This window comes from Podarcis pityusensis, assembly GCF_964106645.2.
Source record: "Podarcis pityusensis genome assembly, chromosome: 13".
Classification (NCBI taxonomy): Eukaryota; Metazoa; Chordata; class Lepidosauria; order Squamata; family Lacertidae; genus Podarcis; species Podarcis pityusensis.
The window spans coordinates 50,907,154-50,925,387 of record NC_138038.1 but is presented as its reverse complement, the minus strand read 5'-3'; the positions used below and the strand labels follow the sequence as shown (position 1 = coordinate 50,925,387).

General features: G+C 48.4%; 2 protein-coding genes across 6 annotated transcripts in view; one reads left to right on the top strand and one right to left on the bottom strand.

Annotated features, from left to right (window-relative positions):
- CHD3 (chromodomain helicase DNA binding protein 3) overlaps positions 1–8,904 on the top strand; it is a 58,188-nt gene extending 49,284 nt beyond the window's left edge. For all 4 annotated transcript variants that reach the window (XM_080979581.1, XM_080979582.1, XM_080979580.1 and 1 more), the window contains exons 30-40: positions 513–678; positions 1,181–1,299; positions 1,715–1,868; positions 2,335–2,436; positions 2,956–3,096; positions 3,407–3,515; positions 4,484–4,616; positions 5,224–5,419; positions 6,510–6,673; positions 6,953–7,079; positions 7,896–8,904. In XM_080979581.1, coding sequence (XP_080835707.1) covers positions 513–678; positions 1,181–1,299; positions 1,715–1,868; positions 2,335–2,436; positions 2,956–3,096; positions 3,407–3,515; positions 4,484–4,616; positions 5,224–5,419; positions 6,510–6,673; positions 6,953–7,079; positions 7,896–7,993 — 1,509 coding nt within the window. In that variant the 3' untranslated portion in view covers positions 7,994–8,904. The remainder of the gene's footprint in view (positions 1–512; positions 679–1,180; positions 1,300–1,714; positions 1,869–2,334; positions 2,437–2,955; positions 3,097–3,406; positions 3,516–4,483; positions 4,617–5,223; positions 5,420–6,509; positions 6,674–6,952; positions 7,080–7,895) is intronic.
- Positions 8,905–14,018: 5,114 nt separating this feature from the next.
- Positions 14,019–18,141, bottom strand: RNF227 (ring finger protein 227). 2 transcript variants are annotated; one of them, XM_080980030.1, is made up of 3 exons: positions 17,429–18,141; positions 16,167–16,220; positions 14,019–15,407 (listed from the first exon to the last, which is right to left on the bottom strand). In XM_080980030.1, exons 1-2 carry the CDS (start codon positions 18,018–18,020, stop codon positions 16,198–16,200), a joined length of 615 nt encoding a protein of 204 aa, XP_080836156.1. In that variant the 5' UTR covers positions 18,021–18,141; the 3' UTR covers positions 14,019–15,407; positions 16,167–16,197. The 2 variants fall into 2 exon arrangements, with proteins under 2 accessions (XP_080836156.1, XP_080836155.1); XM_080980029.1 differs by lacking the exon at positions 16,167–16,220 and having other exon boundaries at positions 17,429–18,109.
- Between the last annotated feature and the right edge of the window lie 93 nt (positions 18,142–18,234).

The following is an 18,234-nucleotide window of genomic DNA, read 5'->3' as shown; positions in this document are numbered from 1 at the left end:
GCAACCTTCAGTTTGAAGAACAGGATGCTTAAAAGACAATTCACTATTTTCTCCAAATTCTCTTCTTGGGAAATTCTAGTCTGTCTCCTGTAAGAAGCATATGCTATTATTACTCAAATATAGACTTCCCATTCAATAGCCTGGGAAGAAGTAGTGCCCTTATTATTTTCAAAGTATTCCTGGAATTCAGCATCTCTTTGAATTTTAAAATTCTCATCATACAAAAGTGAGATACTTAAATGCCATGAGACCGAACCACAATTTTTGTCTGCTTTGAGGCTATTAGCATGATTTTTTAAAGGGAATGAATGGGAATGCCAGTATTTTGTTGTGGGTTTTTTCTGTTTGAGAACAGCTTGACTGCAGAATCTCTTCTATGAGAGCCTGACTGAGTCCATGGGATCCTCCCCCCTTCCTCAATATTTCTACTGTTGGGCTTGTTCTTGCGGCCCGTATCTAACACAGCGAAAATGTGTTTGCTCACAGTGGGCTGCATATCTTTTGTATGGCAGGTGCAAGAGTTTGAACACATTAATGGTCGCTGGAGCATGCCTGAATTGATGCCTGACCCCAGCGCTGACTCCAAAAAGTCATCCCGAGCTTCGTCTCCCACAATCAAAACCTCCACCACCACCCCAGACCCCAGCTGCACCAATACCCCCTGCACCTCCAAGCCAGGTATGCCCCCTGGAGCAATGGGAAACACTGAGCATCTCTTGGTGGGAGGAATGCCAAATCACTTCCAACCAAAAGGCCAGAGACCCTCCTAATGGGTTCAGAATCTGGCCAATAGGTGAAGGTATTTTCCTTCATGTTGCTAGTCTCTTAGGATTTCTATCCTGCCCTATCTCTGAGCATTGGGGCTGGCTACATTTACTATTCATTCCAAATAGATATCACTCTCAAAAGAACTTAGAATTTTGCCCCAGGGTCTAAGACAAAGTCGCTTTACATTGATACCGGTGTTAATGAAACCAGATTCAGTTTAAGGAGGTGGCTGTATTAATGCTAGCATACATTAGATAAAAACTTGGTTTGTTAAAATGATAAGCATCATGTAGATTTGAATGGCTGCAGTTTATCTTGGCTTTGGATTGGTCCTAAGGTGTACAGGATTATAGTGCAAATGTGTTTTTGAAGAAGGAGAGGATGACTGTTACCTTGGTGTCCATCCCACCAGCTACCCCGGCTCCCAGTGACAAAGGAGATGGGGCAACCCTGGCAGAGAAGGAGGACCCAGAAGCCAAAGATGAGAAGCCGGAGAAAGAAGCCAAGGGTGGCGAGAAAATGGAGGTTGAGGTTTGTGTTTGTGCAAGGGAGGGGTTCTTTCAGGTGGTCCTCCAAGCAATAGAGCTGCCTGGTTTGGTGTACCTTGTGGGGGGAGATATTTTGGGAATGCTTTCAAAAGCAGAGCTCCTGGGGAAATTACCAGGATTATTGGCACTGAAGGCAACAACCAACGTTCTATGGATGTGCCCTGTTCTCTTCTTCCCACTAATTTTGATATTAAAAGCTTCCGGCCTTTAGAAACAACAGCTTGAGGATTCCACTGTTAAGCAGTAACTCCAGTTGCAGACAGTGAAACTTCAACCACATAATCCCCTTTAGTAGCGCTACATCATCTCTAATTCACTTCCCTGCTGTGTGGAGTTCCTAGCAATGTATCACTTGCTCAAAGGGTGGTGGAAAATGGTTGTTATTTTGCATTTCTCAGCCTTCAGTCCCCGAGCAGCCCACTTCTGCCACCTTCTCAGGGGAAAAAGCGGAAATGGAGTCGTCCAAGAAGCCTGATCAGGAGGGATTGGTAGCACTTGGGGAGAAGGAGACAGAAGCCGAGCCCGCAGTCAAGGAAGAGAAAGAGAAATTGGGTAAAGATTTATAAGGATGGGGATGGAGGGGGAATGGTTCTAGATCTGAGCACTGAAGACTGTCCTTCTTTGGGAACGTGGGGAAAATGCATTTGAGTAATAAAAGGAAGGTGCAAATGTGCCTCAAGAATCCTCACCTGCTCTTTACTGTCAAGGAATGTGGACCTGAGAAGAGCTTGTCATCAGTGGGAGCTCTAGCCAAACTTCCACCTTGCTTGTATCTTCTCTGGATGGTGTGTGGTGGTGTTGTGGAGGTAGTGCCCATGGTTCTATGGGACGCCCCCCCCCCCCCCCGTGTCATGATAAGCAACCAGTGTTCCATTTTCAAAGAGGGCAAGAAGCTTTGGCTGTTCCTTTTGGGGGGAAATGGTAACAGATTATAGTGAAGATCCTACACAGCACTGTATGACATCAGATACTCCAAGTGACACCCCCATACCTCACATTTCCCCTGCACTTTCCAAAGTTCCAGATGCTGATCCCGAAAAACTCATGGCAGATGAGAAACCCACAGAGAGTGATGAGAGTAAGGAAAAGGCTGAGGGAGAGGCACAGGAAGTGAAAAAAGGTAACATGGGCTTTATGAGGCAGAATTGTAGAGGGATTAACCCATATGTGGTCGCAGGGCTTGAACTAAAGCCCTTTGCAACCTAGAGCTGAATCTGTGTCACCATTCGGGGGTTAGGCAAGTTGGGGGGAAATGAGCCGCTTAGGACTCTCACTGGGAAGGGGTCATGTGATACTTTCCAGTTTTTAACGCCCCCTCCCCACATTTTGCCTTGCCCTGGTTGCTGGGAATGGCCCGATGGCAAGATTTGAAGGTCCAGTCTGGGAAAGGACAAAGACCACCAGTCTCTGATCCCCCTTCCCACTCCAGAAATTGGCTGACATGTGCAGGGTGACTCCACATGGCCTTGAGGGAGGGAGGCAAGCCTTAGATTTGAGGGTGTGGCTTATGTAGAATTTTGCCAACCCCCTCCAGCGGGGAAGCCTGTGGGGAGGGACACAGAAGCTACAGGAGGGAGATGGAGAATTCAGGGCTTGGTGGCCTCTTTCACCTCCCTGTTCTTACCCTCCCTCTTACAAGAAGAGGCAAAAGCCGAGAGGGAGCCTGGAAAAGAGCCCAAAGCTAGCAGCATCAAAGATGAAAACCGGAACAATGGCAAGAAGGAGGAGAAGACTGAGAAGCCCCGATTCATGTTCAACATAGCCGACGGTGGCTTCACGGGTATGTTGTGGCTTCGGGTGCAGACCCACAATGTGATGAGCCTGTGCTGGGATAGAGAGTGACCTGGCAAGTGTGTGTGTGTGTAGGTGTGTAGAGAGTGGCCCTCTCCCTTGTTTGGGCCAACTAGGGAAAGACGCTCTCTCCCTTAAGTGGACAATGTGTGAACTAGGTCACTTAGTGTGGAAGTAACTTGTACTGTTTGGGTGCCAGCTGGGTCACCTTGTGAAGAGAAGCAGTGCACTTAATTTTGCCAGGAGTTCATCGAGAGTAGCACTGACTGTGGACATCTCTCCCCCCCCCCTTTCTTCAGAGCTCCACACCCTGTGGCAGAACGAGGAGCGAGCCGCCATCTCCTCCAGTAAGCTTAATGAGATCTGGCACCGCCGACATGACTACTGGCTACTGGCGGGCATAGTCCTGTATCCTTTGACCCAGGAGAGCAGTGTGTGTGTGTGTGTGTGCTGATTCATGGCAAGCAAGGAGAGCCAAGCTCACCTCCTGGAAACCCCTACTTGAGCTCTTCCTCAGCGAAAGGTGCAGCCCTTGGCGAGAGATGTGACACTACAGAGAGGCGAGTAACAGAAATATAGGATTAGTGCCTAACCTGGGAGTGGGCTTGGTTATGGCACTCTCCTCCAATATTGGCCACTGGCTGATTCAAAGGGAGATTTGGCACCTTCTGAACAGCTGTCTAGAGCAGGGAAAAGACCCAGCGACTGTTCTCTGTGCTAGGAAAGTCCGCTGCTGGCGTTCTGTATAGCAAACATGACTTCAGTGTTTCCCCCTCTTGAATGCTGCTGACCATGGAGAAAAAGCGTCCTAGCATAGGAGAAGAGCCCAGCAGCTGCTCAGGGGCTGCCCTGCTGCTCCTGGAGGATTATCCAACCATTGCCTGGCAGGGACTAGGACCCAGCATCTTCTCCTTCCAGCCTTGAAAGGAAACGTTCCATAGGCAGTCATCTGCCCAAAAGGTTTTCTCCTAATCATGTCCTGTGATCCCAAGCATCTTTGCCCAGCAGGGCTCAATGGGACTTCTTCCCCAGGTGTCTTTTAATATTTCATACCAAGTCTGCCACCTCCTCCATTCCTTTATTTCTGAGGGAAACAAAGGTTCAAACGCTTTTTCTTGCTGTTGTATGCTTTTTTATGTTTATTGAGCTGTGTGTGTTGACAGGGAACAGCAGATCCAGACTTTTCTCTCATAGCTTCAAGGCTGGGAAAGGCATTTTATGGCCTCTTGGTTCAGGGTAGATAACCATGCAGAACCATAAGCTGTAGACTGTGACTTCATGCCAGGCAGTTCCTTGTTCCCCTGCCTTGCTGGGAAGTGGCAGTGGGTTCCCTGTGGCCTGTCAAGATTCCTTAATGCCCCTGCACCTCTCTACAGTCACGGCTACGCTCGCTGGCAGGATATCCAGAATGACAACCAGTTTGCCATCATCAATGAGCCCTTTAAGACTGAAGCCAACAAGGGAAACTTTTTGGAGATGAAGAACAAGTTCCTTGCCAGAAGATTCAAGGTGTGGATGAATTGATGGGACCAGACAATAGAATCAAGGGCTTGGGGCCAGTTGGCAGTCACAGAGCACGGCTACTTCAGGCACAGCAGTCTGTGTAATTCAAAAGCTTGCTTTCAGCATTTTGAAGCTAAAGTTGAAGCTGTGTTAACGTTGGCAGTGTAACCAGAGCTTGCCAATCTGAGGACGACGACCATGTCAGCGGCTTCTGAAATAAACCAGGCGTATATCCAGACAATTACATATTTCCACAATCACAAATGTATTTTGGGGTGCAAAATAATCTCAGCTTTTATAAACAGGTTTCTAGTCCTTATGGTTATGAAAATAAGTTTGAATCTAATGCCTGGGGAGAACCTGAAATCCTTAAAGTGGGGCAGTGGAGGTGTAAGCCTTTCGGGGTACTTCAGTATTCTGCATAGTTTAATTTCCCTCTTTGTGGCCTAGAAGAGCCAGAATTAACTGTATTTGTTTAAACTAATCAGTACTGAAGAATCTGCAAATTATTGCCCAGTCCTGGTTTTGGTTACCTTGAGAGGAAAGCCACGTTGGGCCAAATGGCAGTTTTTCAAAGCACCTCATTTTCCTTCTCTCCATTTCCTTCCTTCAGCTTCTGGAGCAAGCCCTGGTGATTGAAGAGCAGCTGCGGAGAGCCGCCTACCTGAACATGACTCAGGACCCCAGCCACCCGGCCATGGCCCTCAACACCCGCTTTGCCGAGGTGGAGTGTTTGGCCGAGAGCCACCAGCACTTGTCCAAGGAATCTCTGGCTGGCAACAAGCCTGCCAACGCCGTCCTGCACAAGGGTAAGAGGCGGGCGGGTAGGAGGGCCCGGAGAGGACAGTCCATGTGAACCCCCTACACCCCGCCCCCCGCGCCTCTGTGCAGCGTCCTCCTTCTGTACCACATTCTGAATCCATTAAAGTGCGGTTGTGATCAGAAAAGCCGCTGTGTACAGTTGTCTCCTTGATCCTGCTCTGTGTATCTCTGGTGTATCTACTTTGGTCTATCCATGGAGTATCCACAAATATCTTCTGAGTATCTGCCAACAATCCTTTGTGTGCTTGCTGGACATCTGCAAAACATCTTTTTATCTTCTGAACATTTCCCCTCTCCTCTCTGTCCCAAGCATGATTGCTGAGTAGTCCACTGAGTATCTTTCGGTGTAGCAGTGGAATTATGCCCTCCAGACTATCCTCTTACACAATCATATTCAGTGCTTTTGATGTATCTTTTCTTTTTTTAAAGTCCCCATAAAATTCTCTTGAGTTTCACATGGAGCACTTCTGAGATACCTGGCTCCATGCGCTTTTAAGTATCACTTGTGTATTTCTCCACCAAGTATTCTGTGAGTAGCACTGGTTCACATTTGTCCCCATCCACGTGTCTCTTAAATATTTTGCTGTCTCTGGTGCATTTCTCAAGTATATCTGGCTTGTTTTCCTGTGAGTTTCTCTGGTGTGTCCCCCACCCTCCCAAATACTGTGTGAGCATCCTTTGCATTTAGTCTCCCATCTTGGTGCATTCATTTCCCTCCATCTGCTTGGGCTCATCCGAGAGTCTCCAGTGCCTGGTAGCTATCCTTTGGGAGAGTATTTCCTCTGTGCTTGGTGATGAACAATCTGGCAAGTGGGCCAAATCCCTTCTCTACGACGGGTGGGCAGAAAGAATGCATAGATTTTCTAGCTCATTTTAGGAGTGTCCATGGAGTGAGTTTGGCTCAGGAGCAAATCTCACGCCACTGCCCCAGCCCCCATGAACTTGGTGAAATGCAGGATAGGTTTGGCAAGGGGTTCTTGGGTTCCAGGAGAGGTCGCCTGTTAACCTGGGCTCTGTCCCCCCTGACAGATTTCGGTCTCTTTCTCCTTCTGTCTCCTCCTTTCTCTCTCCTACCAGTGCTGAACCAGCTTGAGGAGCTTCTCAGTGACATGAAAGCGGACGTGACGCGCCTGCCAGCCACGCTCTCTCGCATCCCTCCAATTGCCGCCCGCCTCCAGATGTCCGAACGCAGCATCCTCAGCCGCTTGGCAAGCAAGGGGAACGAGACGCAGACTGCCCCGGTAACCGTCCGCTCCTTGCTCCACTCTTGTTTCCCTGACTGGCCAGTGAAGTGGGGTGGAGGGCAGCTCACAACAGGGCCTAACATGGTTTTGCTTCTATTGGTGTGAAGGCAGCCTGGAACACAACTGATAAAACAGGTTGTGAAACTTTTAAGACTTGGAGGGATGGTCCTTCTAGACAGACATATTATTTCCACCTGTTCTCTTGTGGCATTTCTCTGCATTGTGGCTGGAGTTCAGTTGCCCTCTCCCTCTTCTTTTCTTCTTCTCTTCTTACAGGCCTTCCCCCCTGGGCCCTATGCCACTCCTCCAAGCTTTGGGGGCTCCTTTGGTGCCACCCCTGGCGGAACGCTGCCCACTATGGGTGCCAACTACAGCCAAATGCCAACTGGCTCCTTCATCACAGGTTGGTTGTGGGTGAGTGGGGAAAGAGCAGGCAAGGGCAAATTGAAACTGCATGTGGGATCTCTGACCACAGTTCACCCACCCCCACTGTTGTGGGGCCAGCGGGGGTGGGGGGATTTTGTCTCCTTCCCGGACCAAAATACATCCTTAGAGCAACAAATCAGAATGAGCATTTTTGATATTCTGGCATTCCTGTCTTTGACATGGGACTCTAGATAGCATTCTCTGATCCAGTCACTAACCAGACTCATACCTACTTAACAATGAAACCCATCAAGGAATGAAGATTCCTGGGTAGTCTGGGGGAAGAAAGGTCAATAAATGGGTGTTGAAGGAAGTCCAGCAATCGTAGCTTCTCTCCTTGGGTCAAGGATGTCAGAACGTGGAAGTTGATGAGGGATTTTCATGGTTGGTTGTTTTTTCCGTGCCCCTAAAAATGGTATTCAGCAAAATATGTTTGGCATTTTATGATTTTATTAAATTTCACCACCACCCTGCACAATACCATTTTGAGGCTTTGCCTCTTTTTCTCCTTTCTGATGCTGATGATGGCTTTCTAAAAAGATTAGAACATGTGGGCGGGGAAAGAAGTATGTTTTGTGGTTGCTAGCCAAAACAGCAGCTTCTGTGGTCAGAAGTGGGCTATGTAATGGTGGTGACTTATAGCGGGGGATGGCTCTCACCACTAGTATGCCCTCCTCCTCTTGTTCCTTCTCAGTGGGCAGGAGGGAGCACCAAGCAAGAGTTGGGAGCTGCATGTCTGAGTCGTTCCTCCAGCTAACCCTGCCTTTTTCTCTCTCTGCTTGTGCAACTGCAGCCAACGGTCCCCCTGTGATTGTGAAGAAGGAAAAAGAAGGAGAGAGCCTGGAGAAGAAAGAGGCGAAAAGTGGGGAGGTGATTTGCATAGACGACTGATGGGGCACCTGGGCTAACTTGCCTACCTGGTCGCTTCTGGACAGGTCCTGCCTCTGGCAGAAGGGAGGGGCACGTGGTTCCCCTCGAGCCTCTCCTCTTTTATTTTCTGATCACGTTGGTGGCTTTGCCTGGGCGGTGGGGAGGGTGGGTGAATAATGCCCACTTCAACCTCCTGTGTTAGATTTAGATGCTGTCTCCCAAGCACCTCCTCTTTCCCTTCTTGGGTGTGGGGAGGCAGGTCTCAAAACCAGCCAGGGAGAAATGTTTGGGAGCCAGGGCCCATCTGGGTTCTGTTCCTGGCCAGAGGCTTTTAAGTGGGCAGGAAAAGCAGGAATTGGAATTAGGCTCCCAGGGCTCCACCTTTGGAGTCTCCTGCTTGTGACAGGGGAGGGGGCTGCCTGCCTTGAGGCATTAGCTCCAGGCAGTGCTGAACCTTTGAGAAGCACTGCAAAGTGACTCTATAAATATGAATATATATATAATGTATACACACTCATCCTGTATGTTTAACCCCCTTCCCACTTGTGCTTGGACCCCTTGCAGGGGCGATAATGGGGCAGTCTGGGGAGGGGGACACACTCCCTAGCCATGTTCTGTTCTGAGAACGCATAGTGTGGGGAGCAAACTCCACCACCATCTCCCTGCATCTGGAACTCTGGGGAAGCCAGATCCCGAAGGTGCGCTCCTTCCAGGAGTGTCCCCTGCTTTGAGCGGGCGGGCAAGGGGGCTGCCTCGTTCCCTCTCCTTCCTGCCAGCCTCTTCCTTAGAAGCAAGTTGTTGGAGGAGGAGGGGGGCAGGGAGAAGGGGCAACAAGAGGGCCAGCTCTGCGCTCCTGGATTTTGTTGCCGGATCTCAAGTCACTTCTTGTTTAAATCTTACAGAATAAAGGCACTGTTTCCTTGGCTACATCACCTGGGTGCGTTGTGCCTCCTTTGTGTGGGTGGCTTGGAAGAAATGGGGCTCTGGCAGTGCTTGAAAGGGGAGGCTAGGTTTGCTGTTGCGTCATTTGTTTCCACTGCAGTTTCTGTGTCATTTTCACAGAATCTAAAAGGTTGCTTTGCACATTTAAAAAAGGTACACATAAGCATTGAAGATGAAATTTGTTAGCAGTTGTGTGTGCTGAGCTTACAGTGCTCTCCGCCATCTGCACCTTTGCAAAATATGAACATGCAGTGACTTACACATGGATTTAATGTAAGCACTTTTCCGTGCAAGACTGTTAACAGATGAAACGAGGCTTGAAGAAATGGGGTAAATAGCAGCATTTGCCTTTCTCGCGCAGAGGATTTTGGAAATGTTCAGCCCTTGTTATTGAAGAGGGGAAAATGGGTATGTAGGAACAGCTCAAGATTATTTTTATTTATTCAGGTTTCCTCCCACCTCTCCTCTTGGTGTAAATGGCAGCTCACACCCACAATAAAACACATACGTTAAGGCAAGTGGCAATCTACAAGCCAAAAGCAGAGCAGGCAAAGCCCATAAATGAAGCCAGCCGCCAATTAAGAAAAATGAGTAATGACTAAAATGCAGGCAAAGACCCATGTAAATCCAGTGCTCTTTACCTGTTGGCAGAAGGAGGGTGAGGGCCTGGCGGGACTCCCTGGGAAGGGCATTTCAGAGCCTGAAGTCAAGGAGTGCAATACAGATGCCAAAAAGGTCACCAAGGCTTGAGATTGCTCAGGACTAGGCATGGAAGGAGAAGGTTGCTGTTTTATATGCTCTCAACCATTTACACTAAAGATTGGCAATGGGGAAGAAAAGGAGATGATGTCCAAATTCAGCCTCTGGCCATCCACCAGCAAGTCCCATTTCTGGGACATCAGGAGGAAGCTGCAGGAGCCGAGTGAGGTTCTTTGTGTGGTGCAGGTGCAAAACAGGAGGGGGCCAAAAATGAAGATGGTCTGGCTTTGCGCTTCAATGCAGCCATATAGGCCGTTTAGAGATTCCACGCTTGAAAGCTCTTGATAGTTCAGTTGGTAGAGCATGAGACTCTTAATCTCAGGGTTGTGGGTTCAAGCCCCACATTGAGCAAAAGATTCCTGCATTGCGGGGGGTTGGACTAGATGAGCCTCGTGGTCTAAAATTCTATGAAAGAAAACAAGATGACTAAAGGAAAAAAAGCAAGTGGTGAAGTTTATGGCACAAGCTAGGAATCCTTCCCACCAGCAGAGGTCAGCCTAACCCTCTGCGAAAAGCTCTGCAGGAAAATCTAACCTTTCGTTCCAGCCACTGAAGTTCTGAGAAAGCCATGGCAAGGTACAGCTTCTGTGAAGGGACTGAACGAGAATCACAGGGAACCAGGCTCTTTCTGTTCAGCTATCTGGAGCATCTCTCATCAGGGTAGCCTCTTTGATGTCTTCACCCACCCAGCTGTCCTGACCCATCACAGATTGTAAGAGCACTGCCAAAAAGAAATTTACAAGGGTTTTATTCTGCCAAACTGTTGAATACACAGCTTTTCTGGCACATACTGCTTTTTTTTAAAAAAAAGGGTCACATCTGGAGGACACCAGGTTGGGGGAAGGCTGCTTGGCTGAATTCCTATTGGTGCAATAGAGGAAACTAGGAAGTGTCACGGTGTTTAGTCAGACCATTGGGCCACCAAGCTCAGTTCTATTGACATGTGACTAGCAATAGTTTGACAGTGTTTTACACCAAAGTCTTGCCCAGCCCTGCCTAGAGACGTGAGCGTTGCACTTGGGGCCTTCTGCATGCAAAACTATTGGCCATTCCTCCTACACTGCAGGTGACACTTGTATGATTTCCTAGTCTACTCACTCATTCCCAACCCAATCCATTCAAAATTGATTGTGATTGGTAGTGGATGCCTGATATATTATTTTTTACTGCCGTGTCTTTATTCCCCTCCACTAGTTTGATCTCTACCCCTAACACACACACACACACACACACACACACACACACACACAGTCACTCAGTTGCCTGACTCCAGGCTGGCAACCCCCCTCTCCCAACTGCTCGCCCCACTCCCCTTTTGAAACTTCAACTAATCACCAGCTTCTTAAAATGAATGAACTTGCATGGGAGATTTTACCTAGAGCTGACCCAAGCTCACCTTTGAGGGGAGGCAGCGTTTGGAAAACCAGAAAGACAAAAAGTAAAATTTTAGAAGCACAAATGTAACACCTGATTTAAGTACAGTGGTACTTTGCTTTGCATATGTCTTGGTTTGCATGCGTTTTGGATTACAAACATGTCAAACCCGGAAGTGCGTGTCCCAATTTGCAACCTTTTTTTGGATTACAACCCATTATTTTTTTTGGATTACGAACAAATTTTTTTGGAGGCCCCATTAGCGAAAGCATGTCTTGGGTTACAACCTGTTTTGGTTTACAAACGGACATCCGGAACGGATTATGGTTGTAAAAAGAAACCCAAACCATTCAAGATAAAAATTACCTCCATTTTCCTTCCCCCAAGAGTAACAGTGTTACAATTTCTACAGTTCTCTATCTATTCAACAGGGAACACCATGAGTTAGCTCCAGAGGGACACTAAGGTTGAGACATATTAGCGGTTAATGTTTTCCCCATTCACACAGTCTGTCAGGCAACTAGAGAATTACCTATACCAGTGGGGTCCACACCAACAGGTTGCATGACTCCTTTCACCTAAGTTATTGCTGAAATTAAGCCAATCTCACACATGGATTCAGTTATAGCAACACATTATGTACCTCCCATACGCTATGAAAATTCAATAGATTTATTCATATTATTATGTTTCTTTCCTACTTTTTAACAAGTACAGGAAGGAAAACTGAGCAAGACACATTGCTTCATGTATCAATATTAACCCTTAACTTGCAGCAAAAAGCTCCACTTGCTAGATGAATTCTTCATTCTTCAACTCCTGGGTCACAGCAGCAACATTCCCACAGTAGCAATATATACAGTGGTACCTCAGGTTACATACGCTTCAGGTTACAGACTCCGCTAACCCAGAAATAGTGCTTCAGGTTAATAACTTTTGTGCTCCGGCGGCACCAGGAGCCCTCATTAGCTAAAGTGATGTTTCAGGTTAAGTATGGACCTCCGGAACGAATTAAGTACTTAACCCGAGGTACCACTGTATGGTGTAAAAAATCAAAAGTAGGGCCGTTGTAGGAACTTTGGGTTGAAAGTGTGTCCTAGGACTGAAAATGTTTGAGGACTAGTGCCATAAATCACGATTTGCCAACCTTTTTGGACCAATGGGGGCACAAGTCACAAATGGTGGGCTCGCATAACACAAACGTAGGGATACAGTCCCCGATAACATTATGCTTACCATGGGAATCAGCTACGTCCAGGTGTGTCTTTTTAAGAAAAGACCAGCTGCTGTGGCACTTCAGGTATATCAGTGTAACCCATTTTAGCCATCAAGCTGACCCAAATCCTGCCCCAAATTCTCCTTTGGAGTTGTAGACTCACCGTTCACATGCTGGGCTGGGCTTGGCTTGTTAGCAGGTTGCTCTCCCGATCACACGCCACTGCCTCAAGGCGATTTCCAGCTTCGTTTCCAAAATGAGGCTCCTTGGCCGCCAAAAGTTTGAGTCACATCCCTCCACGTTTGCTGCATCTGTTTGTGTCTGGCTGTGGGCTAGGGTGGACTAACCAGAGTGAATCACGCAGATGCCACCCACACAGGCCCATTAAAAGCAGCCCTTGTCCCTAGTCATGGGAGAGAGGCTGGTTGCAGAGTCCAGAGCGATGATTAAACAGGATATGATGGCTTGGAAATTGCTGCAATCCTCTGGATGGGGAAACCAGAATCGGAAGGAGCCAGGGACAGGTGTGCTAAAGCAAGGAACGCAGCAGCTTGAGTCACCCAGCTGGAGAATTTGCAGGCTGCAGGGAATGCACACACATAGGTCTCATCTACTCAAGGTGTTGGGAAATGGCAGATCCCACCTGGCTAGTCAAACCTGCAATATTGTCAAGCTCTCTTGAATGCAGTGCGGCAGTAAGTGTCAGACTAGGACCTTGGACAAACCAGGGTTCAAATCCACACATGGCCATGAACCTCACCTGGTGACCTTGGGCCAGTCATTGCCTCTCAGCCAAACCTACCTCACAGGGTTGCAAAGATGAAACTGAGGGAAAACTATGCCATCCTGAACTCCTAAGTGAATAGGTGGGATATAAATGTAATTAATTAGTATACCTGAAGGAGCGTCTCCAACCCCATCATTCTGCCCGGACGCTGAGGTCCAGCGCCGAGGGCCTTCTGGCGGTTCCCTCATTGCGAGAAGCAAAGCTACAGGGAACCAGGCAGAGGGCCTTCTCGGTAGTGGCGCCCGCCCTGTGGAACGCCCTCCCATCAGATGTCAAAGCGATAAATAACTTCCTGACATTTAGAAGGCATCTTAAGGCAGCCCTGTTCAGGGAAGCTTTTAATCTGTGATATTTTACTGTATTTTTTGTTTCTATGGAAGCCGCCCAGAGTGGCTGGGGAAACCCAGCCAGATGGGCGGGGTACAAATAATAAATTATTATTATTATTATTATTAATAATAAAAAACTGTAAACTATTTGCCCCATTCCTACTTTAAGAACCAATTAAGTCTTTTACATCCATCTTCCCCCAAATTTAGACCTTTTCCTCACCTTGAGAGCTTTAGGATGAAGGGCACTACCCTGCTTCAAGAGCTCACAAACCTTCTGGACCCCGAGCAGCCTTTCAGATATTTTGGTTTATGACCTGTATCAGCCCTGTCTATTTACAAGGTTTTTGCTGCCATGTCAAAGCTAGGAGGTGGGCCACTGCATTCTGCTGACACAAGACAAAGGCTTGTCTCAAGGCAGGGCCAGGCCCCCTACATCAACCAAGGCCCAGAAATCTTTTAGGTTGGTAAAATGATTCCCAAACAGTGTGCTGTGGAAAGGCTGGTAGTCTGTGGACTGAGGGATTTTGCTTGGCTGCTAAGGTTTGGAATCAAGAATTCCTCAATTGGTGAGGTCCTTTAACTGATGTGTTTGGGACTAAGGGGCTTTTTACAAAACCAAAAAGATAACCACCAAAATAATAGTTCCACTCGGGTTTTTATTAAAATTAAATAAGTTACAATTGGCAAAATGGGGAAGAATCATAAATATGAAATTATCAAGTATGCCAAACACATTTCACAGAAATGCTTCTTTAAAAACCAACAAACCAACACTTAAATAATTTCCTTGTCAGGAAGAACGCAGTATATAGCTAGGAGAGGCCAACTGCCTCTTCTGATACTTTTCACATCTGAGATTTCCAAAATGGGAGAGCCTGCAGAATCTGTTCTGTAGTTCGTAATGAATGCAGCAAAAGAAAACTGTTGGTCGGAGGAAGCACAAGCCAAACCAACACAGTCACAAGGATTATGAGGCCTGCTTATAGCCTGGATGGTCTTCTCAAAGGATCTTTGGTCAAATAAACTTTTACTTCAGTTACTCATCTGAAAAACTAGGAAACAACCTCAACTTTGTGTCAAAAAACATGTTGCAACAGAGGGGGGGGAAACCTTAGTAAGAACTGGATAGTATTCCCATGAAGCCATTTAACCAAATTTGTTTCGCCTTCAGGTATGCTGTCTGAGGGCGAAAAAAAAGCCAAATATGAAAGATGTAGCTTGCAAGACTGAAAACAGAATATACATACACACAGGGATTGCAAGGCACAGTATTTCCATCTTTGATCTCCTCGTACAATGGCACATGCTAAATTTTGTTAAAATGGCTTCTTTGCAGTAGGAAAACAAAGTACTACGAGTGCCAAAATATATGTTCAAATTGTAAACAATCCAATCTTGGCTGCATCTATCCCATTTTTGCCAGAGCGCACGTAGGAGGGTACCTTCAGAAAGTAATCTCATGTATGCCCCCTCAGTTTTTTGAAAGGCACATAGACAATGGAAAACTTTCCATGGTTCAGAACCATGTTAAACAACCTATGCGCAAGATAAATTGACTGCAAGTCAGCCTTCAAGACAGACTTAGTCCAGAAGAGATGTAATCTTGTATCACATATGACAGGTCATCCTCCACTTTCTGCTGCTATCTTCCACATTCTGCTCCATTTCAGGAGACAGAAGCTGTGAGGGGAGAAGGGATGAAAGAGTTTCTGTAGCTCTTCTTGAGTCATCTGTCTGCAATGGCCTCCGTGGGGTCATAAGGTATAGCACCTCCCTGAGCAGCATGGTGAAAATCTGTCGCATGGTAACCAGAAGAACAGTGCATCACCTCATTCATCCTGCACGTGCTGCAGGGAAAGGACACCCCATGGGTGGACAAAGGATGCTTCTTCAAAGCCTTGAAGGTGCAAGCTGGCTACTCTTCTGATGTAGCAGGCTCATAAAAGCTTGTTGATTTCAAGCCAGCCACTTTTCAGATGATGTAGCAAGTCATGAGTGCCAAGTCCTTTATTTCAGGGCCATAGGCTGTACAGGAGAGAAAAAGAAAGCCACTGGTGTAAGCTATAATTGGGGACCCATAAATATTTTAAACCGCTAATGCCAAAGCTTCTGTCCGTCAGCACAAGCCTAATTCAGGAGCCTCATATTAAAGCAAGAAAGTGTTTCACCTGAACCACCATCCTCTGACCCAACTTTGCATCATGGAGGCAAGGGAAAGGAAGTGCTCAGTCAAGGGACTGGCACACTTTTAAGTATATAGTTGTAAGAAGTTGGAGTACACTCCAGCCCCAAAGGGAGATGGGACTCATCTACAATAGTTTTGTCTACCAATACATCCCTGCTCTAGCTCACTTGCTCAATTTCCCATCTTGACATCTGAATATGAAACCTGGGGATTCTCTCCACAATCATCACCCTACAGAAGACAACTCAATGTGGTGATGAACTGTTGCACAGAAGGGGGTAATTTAACACTGCCTGCTGGCCCCAATCCTGACCTCCATACACTGCTCAGCACCCACATGCAGAAAAGCTGACCAACACCTGGATTTTGGAAAAAGCACTGACTTTTAACATACATAAACCCCGTGATGTCAATGAAATGAAGATTAACGCTACAGCCAGCAGGATTGCTCGCTTGCTCCAAACTGACACATCTTATAACCGTGCTGCCACTCAATTAAAGGAAACCTTGCCCAACTAATCCCATTTTAGTCAATCAATGAAATCTACATAAAGTTTCAAAGCAAGAAAGTTTCCTTTTTAAAAAAGAAGAAGACCCACAAGTCAGATGCAGGAGGCAGCAGGCAGCACCTCAGAAGGCCAGGCGTGTTAAGTCTGTCAAAGCAAAAGCGAAGATGGCTTAAAAGGCAAGCATTTATGGCGAATGAAAGCTTTTGTGGAGAGGCCATGTCGCAGCAAAGTGTTACACCCACTACCCCAAACATGCGTACACATCTCCCAAGGTGAGCAGCACTTCATGCACCTGGCAAGGCAGACTCCTGCCAACAAGCGAGGCCTGCTAAGCCCCTTGAGCCTCCTGGGCTACTTGTTCCTCCCACCCTTATGATGAGCCTCATTCCCTGTGGCTTTCCATTATTCTGTTTTAAAAAGCTTATTGAAAACAAATGTTTTACTAATAAATATTTTAAAAAATTAATCGCGATAACGTGAGGTTGAATCCTGACAAGACAGAAGTACTGTTTTTGGGGGACAGGCAGGTGTGGGGGATTCCCTGGTCCTGAATGGGGTAATTGTGCCCCTGAAGGACCAGGTGCGCAGCCTGGGAGTCATTTTGGACTCACAGCTGTCCATGGAGGTGCAGGTTAATTCTGTGTCCAGGGCGGCTGTCTACCAGCTCCACCTGGTACGCAGGCTAAGACGCTACCTGCCTGCGGACTGTCTTCGCCAGAGTGGTGCATGCTCTAGTTATCTCCCGCTTTGACTACTGCAATGCGCTCTACGTGGGGCTACCTTTGAAGGTGACCCGGAAACTACAACTAATCCAGAATGCGGCAGCTAGACTGGTGACTGGCCGCCGGGACCACATAACACCGGTCCTGAGAGATCTGCATTGGCTCCCAGTACGTTTCCAAGCACAATTCAAAGTGTTGGTGCTGACCTTGAAAGCCCTAAACGGCCTCGGTCCTGTATACCTGAAGAAGCGTCTCCATCCCCATCATTCTGCCCGGACACTGAGATCCAGCGCCAAGGGCCTTCTAGTGGTTCACTTGTTGCAAGAAGTGAGGTTACAGGGAACCAGACAGAGGGCCTTCTCGGTAGTGGCACCCGCCCTGTGGAACGCCCTCCCTTCAGATGTGAAGGAAATAAGCAGCTATCTTCTCTTTAAAAGACATCTGAAGACAGCCCTGTTTAGGGAAGCTTTTAATATTTAATGCTGTACTGTTTTTAACACTTGATTGTGAGCCGCCCAGAGTGGCTGGGGAAACTCAGCCAGATGGGCGGGGTATAAGCAATAAATTATTATTATTATTATTATTATTATTCAGACCACGCCCCCGTACCGCATGAGAAGAGGCACTCACGGTTGATTGGTGGTCTCCGCCTGGGGGGCACGGATCTGCTCCGGCCACGCCCTCTCCTGCTCCGCGCAGGCGCATCGCCGTCCCCACTCCCTCCCTTCAGGAGTCTCTTCAGCGCCCTCCACAGGCGCCATTGGCCGGCCTCGCCGTCGCCGCCGTCCTCCTCCTCGCCGTCGCCGCCCTCCTTCTCCCCCAGGCGCTCCTCGGCCTTGCTCCCGCCGCCGGCCCCTTGCTTCTCGAGGCGGACGACGCGCTGCCAGAGCTCGGCGTCGATGGGCGGCAGGACGAGGCGTCGGCGGTTGCCCGTCAGCCCCGCGCTCCCGCGCCTGACGCCGGCCACGAGGAAGTTGCCGCGCTCGCGCAGCGAGGTGACGGTGCGGCAGTAAGGGCACGTGACCTCCTCCCACCAGCCCTCGCGCGCCAGCTGGCACACGCAGGCGCTGCAGATCACGTGGCGGCAGCGGGAGGGCTTCCACGAGCCGTGCGCGCCCCCCAGGCGGCGCGGCGCGCGGCCGCAGCGGTCGTAAGGCATGCAGCAGATGCCGCACTCCAGGTCCTCGGAGGCGCCGCCCTCTTCGCGCTCGTCCACGGCCATAGCCTCCTCTGCCTTGACTTTCAACGGCCCCTTGCGCGCTCACCCGTAGCCCGCGAGGCGCGCGAGCCAACTGAAGGGCGCCTCTCGCCGGCTGCCTCTATATATAGACACGAGGAGAGCGTGCCCGGTCGCTTGGGTACACGCCCCTTTTCGCTCTTTTCAGCCAATGCGGAGCTAGAGGGGCGGCGCGCGGCGAAAGGCCACGCCTCCCCAG